Below are 4,380 nucleotides of genomic sequence, written 5' to 3'. Positions count from 1 at the left end.
GAGAGAGAGAGAGAGAGAGAGAGAGGGAGAGAGAGAGAGAGAACGATGAAGCAAATGTGGCAAAATTTATAAAGTACATCTAAAGGTTAATGCTCAGAGTTGTCTGTACTATCCTTAAAACTTTTCTGTAAGATGACAGTCATTTCAAAATACAATTAATACACAAGCATGGTTAACTTTGTGGGGGTAAGGCACTCATACACTTTGCTAGAAATGTTGGGAATCTATCAAAAGTTATCATTAATCTGTGACTCTGTAAGACCCAAGTCTTTGATTTCCAAATTAATGCTGTTTTTGTTAAACAAGAGCCTCCTTATTATAAAACTAAATGAATTAATGGTGAGACTTCAGAGAGTTTACAGTGAATGAGAGAATCTTTATTTTGATTAATTTTTGAAAATTATGAAGAAGACATTATGTAAGATAAAGGTAATTTTCATAATATAGTTAACATGTTGGCAGATGTTACTCAAAGTTATATTTCAACAATAATTTCTTCTTTAAGTAGATATCAATCGTCTTTGTCTCCAGGAGTTCCTAAATAAGAATCTAATTATTTTTCTAATATATAATGACCATTACATAAGGATGACATAAATATTCAAAGGAAATTTATAGTGAATATACTTACTTTAAAATACTATTCCACACTATCAAGATCAACAAATTAAAGTTTTGCTTCTACTTGGAAATAAAATCATACTAAAAAAACACCAATATTTTTGCCCAAGTATTTATCCTGAAAAATTTTAAAAACATAGATAGATGTATTTCTAATGAGCACAATATTTTGGAAACATACTAGTATACCATGTAGATTTTTAAAGTATTTGTTGCAAGTTGACAGTAGAGCATAACTTCTTAAAATAAAAAGTTTTCAGGAATTTATAGAATATTTTCTTTATTGTGAACAAGGAATACTTTCTACAATAAGTATGGGAAAGCTTATAACACCTCAATAAAGTCTAAATGAATCCTGTTTCAGAACTGTTTCATCAATAACATCAGAGAAGAAATCATTAAAAATTGCAACATTCTCATTTATTTTTAACAAATTATTAACATACTGCTTAATATGTGCCAGGCACTATTTAGCACTTTAAAATACTCATTTCAGCACTTGACTTACTTTTCATTCTAAAATGTGAAATAAAAAGAGCCATTATAATAGCTCTTCTTTTTTTTTTTTTTAACAAGGAGATCAAATCACTGACAGCGTCAAAGTTACATATTCTCTACTGGTTAATCTGAAGACACAATGGAAAAGCCATTCAGTCTGCAGTAGTATTGGGGAATAATAATTTCTCAGTTAGCCTCCTTCTATTTTTAAGATAATATTTCTCACAACAGAAGTTTAGCTAAACAGTAGGGCCTTTTAACATTTTTGAAATTAATAGCTAAAGTTAACTATTTCACATCTTCAGTGATTTTCACTTCTACTAATTTTAGCTAAATACTCAACTAAATTTGAATTCTAGGTTCTTGAAGAATGTGCTAATCATATGTAGACCAAAAAAAAAAAAACCTTCCAAAAATATATAAGCAACATTTACCTGCTTTTTCTTGAATAGCAACCGTTCCTTTCCCCACAACTGATGTCACAGGTTGTGGTAGAACCGTGGCAACAGATATGGCGGGTGCTTCTCTGACAATTCCGGAATTCTGAACTCCTCCACTAGCAGCATTCACATTAACACTTCGTTTGTTCACTGCTGTGGGCTTATTTGAACAGCCTTTATTTAAACTTGACTGAAATGTAATGGAATATTTAAAAGCTCAGGTTACTAATGTTTCATACTATACATTAATATTTTATAAATTCTCTGTTAGATTAAAAAATATATTCTTTCCTTGCAAATCTTGAGCTTGCTGGTGGATCTCAGTTTCTCTCTAAACCAAAACATCTTTTAAAAGACTTTTAGAGAAAGAGAGATATGAGAATTAAGTACAAAGTTTTAAAACTAATTATTAAATGGCTTTGTACTAAAATTATTATATATTACATGTAAAATCATTTTTATGTAATTATGAAATAAACTATACTGTATTTAATTGATAACATAATTTCCATATTCTGAGTTAGATTTATTTAATAAAATCAAAAATGCTGAAAAGAAAATGTCTTACCTTAGTAAGAGTAGTGGAGTACTGAAATGCTATACATTGCACAGATGTCTTGTGAGCACTGATGGTTTTAACTGGTGATTTCAACATTCTTAAATCATATTGATATATTTTCCCCCGGGAAGATCCAATAGCCAAAGTGGCTCCATCAGGCATGAAATCCACCGCGGTTAGGGGAGTGTCAGCCACTAAAGTTTTCACCAGCCTTTGGAAAGGAGAACAAAGTATGTGTAGATATGTTAGTGTGTACAGGTATATAAGCTTACATAAGTAACTATAAACCAAAACCAGAGTTATTAATACTTCAAACTAGCAAAGAGCACATATATCCCAAATATTTGTTTAAAGCATAATTTTAGAATTTGACTTAGAGACATTTCTAATAAAATGGCATGTCGAGAACTGCCAAAAATTCCATCTTTTCTATTCACTTTCAATAGGTACATTCCACATCTTATAGAAACAGAACCTATTTCTTTATTACTCTGGCAGTGAATGTAGCAGAACTACCGTCTGTTATACCACAGACAGAGGCTCTAGCCTCAGGGCTAAGGAGGCCCTAAGTATTTCCTTTCCATTTATTGACCCACTTAGGCCTCAGGAGGATTATGACCTTTCACAGGGGAGCAGCTGTTATTCTGTTCTTAGTTGTGCAGTCTTGACCAAAAAGCTAAGAGGAACATAGTTCACAAGCTTGATCCTTAGGCAGCTAATAAAGAAATATGGATGCTGATCTACTCAAGCTGAGCTCTTTACTGGTCTGTCTAGTATAAAAGAAGAATGGCTTACCAGGCTCTCAGTAAATTGTTCCATAAAAGAAGACAGCAAATAAGTAACAGAAAAAATTCTAGCATCATAACAAAGGCTGACAGTAAGCCCTTCCTTTGTAGTAACATTCATACTCCACATGATCTTCAGTGCTAAGCATCTTGAATACAACTGTCGCACTCTTGCCGTTCTTTTGTTTTGTTTTGTTTTAGCTAACTGAGCATACCTTTAACATGAGAAGGGTACAATGCGCCCAAATGCTTAGAAGATTATGCACACCTACCAGTATTTCTCAAGTGGGAGCAACCAGAAGACATCTGGCAATGTCTGGACACCATTTAGGCTATTGGTGTTTAGTGAGAAGAGGCTAGGGATGCTGAGTATCCTACAATATCCAGGACAGTCCCTCACAACAAAGAATTACAAAGCCCAAAATGGCAATCATTTCTAAACCTTCCTCTAGATAGTGAATCAATTTTAACGCAAATTAATCATCTGTGTTAAAAACATATACATTTCATATTTTGAAAAAGATGCTAAAATTGAAATGTGAAATCAAGGACGGCGCGGTTGCTCATGCCCATAATCCCAGTACTTTGGAGACCAAGGCAGGTGCATCGCCTGAGGTCAGGAGTTCGAAATCAGCCTGGCCAACATGGCGAAACCCCATCTCTACTAAAAATACAAAAAATTAGCAAGGTGTGGTGGTGGGCGCCTGTAATCCCAGCTCCTTGGGAGGCCAAGGTAGGAGAATCACTTGAACCCGGGAGGCGGAGGTTGCGGTGAGCCGGGACTGCACCATTGTTCATGTTTCAGAACTCTAAATACTACCTACACCCCATCTATTTTTTTTCTGCGTGAGAAGAAAATTCTATCTTACTAGATTCATCAATTGTACAAACCTTAGAACCCCTGGACATTAATCAGTGGTCTATATAAATCACAAATATGCCTGTTAATGGAATAATAGTTGTTACTAAATTAAAAAACAAGCATGTCATACTTACTTCTTACTTGAAGTGTCATAGAGGATGATTCTTTTATCCAAGCCTATGGTTACAAAGAGCAATTCATTGACAGGAGAAAAACAGATGCCTGAAGCTGGAGCTTTGTGTGCACTGTCAAAGTTATGGTATGGGCTCTGACTATTTACATCCCAGAGAGTTACTATTCCATTATCTGAAACACTGCCCAGTAGCAATTTCTTAAACAAGGAGTACTTCAAATGCCGAACAGACTATAAAAATGAAAGAATAAATTTTATGTAATTATAAGCATTAATAAGGACATTTTATGTAAGCCATATACATTACAGCCAATCACACTATTCACATGGGGTTTAGGATTTCTCGGATGTCTGCGAGTGACAGGTTTCGGCCAGGTGTGGTGACTCACGCCTGTAATCCCAGGACTTTGGGAGGCTGAGGTGGGTGGATCACTTGAGGTCAGGAGTTTGAGACCAGCCTGGCCAACCTGGTGAAACCCTGT

General features: G+C 34.7%; 1 protein-coding gene across 3 annotated transcripts in view; it reads right to left on the bottom strand.

Moving 5' to 3' along the window:
- The window catches only part of NEDD1 (NEDD1 gamma-tubulin ring complex targeting factor), a 46,672-nt gene that overhangs the window by 14,962 nt on the left and 27,330 nt on the right, over window positions 1–4,380 (bottom strand). For all 3 annotated transcript variants that reach the window (XM_017516313.2, XM_017516328.2, XM_017516321.2), the window contains exons 6-8: window positions 3,900–4,129; window positions 2,128–2,329; window positions 1,554–1,749 (exon numbers count right to left, since the gene is read on the bottom strand). In XM_017516313.2, coding sequence (XP_017371802.1) covers window positions 1,554–1,749; window positions 2,128–2,329; window positions 3,900–4,129 — 628 coding nt within the window. The remainder of the gene's footprint in view (window positions 1–1,553; window positions 1,750–2,127; window positions 2,330–3,899; window positions 4,130–4,380) is intronic.

Source organism: Cebus imitator, unplaced genomic scaffold (assembly GCF_001604975.1).
Source record: "Cebus imitator isolate Cc_AM_T3 unplaced genomic scaffold, Cebus_imitator-1.0 Scaffold18, whole genome shotgun sequence".
In the NCBI taxonomy this organism is placed as follows: domain Eukaryota; kingdom Metazoa; phylum Chordata; class Mammalia; order Primates; family Cebidae; genus Cebus; species Cebus imitator.
Note: the sequence above shows the minus strand (reverse complement) of the source record. Positions and strands in the feature narration are given on the sequence as shown.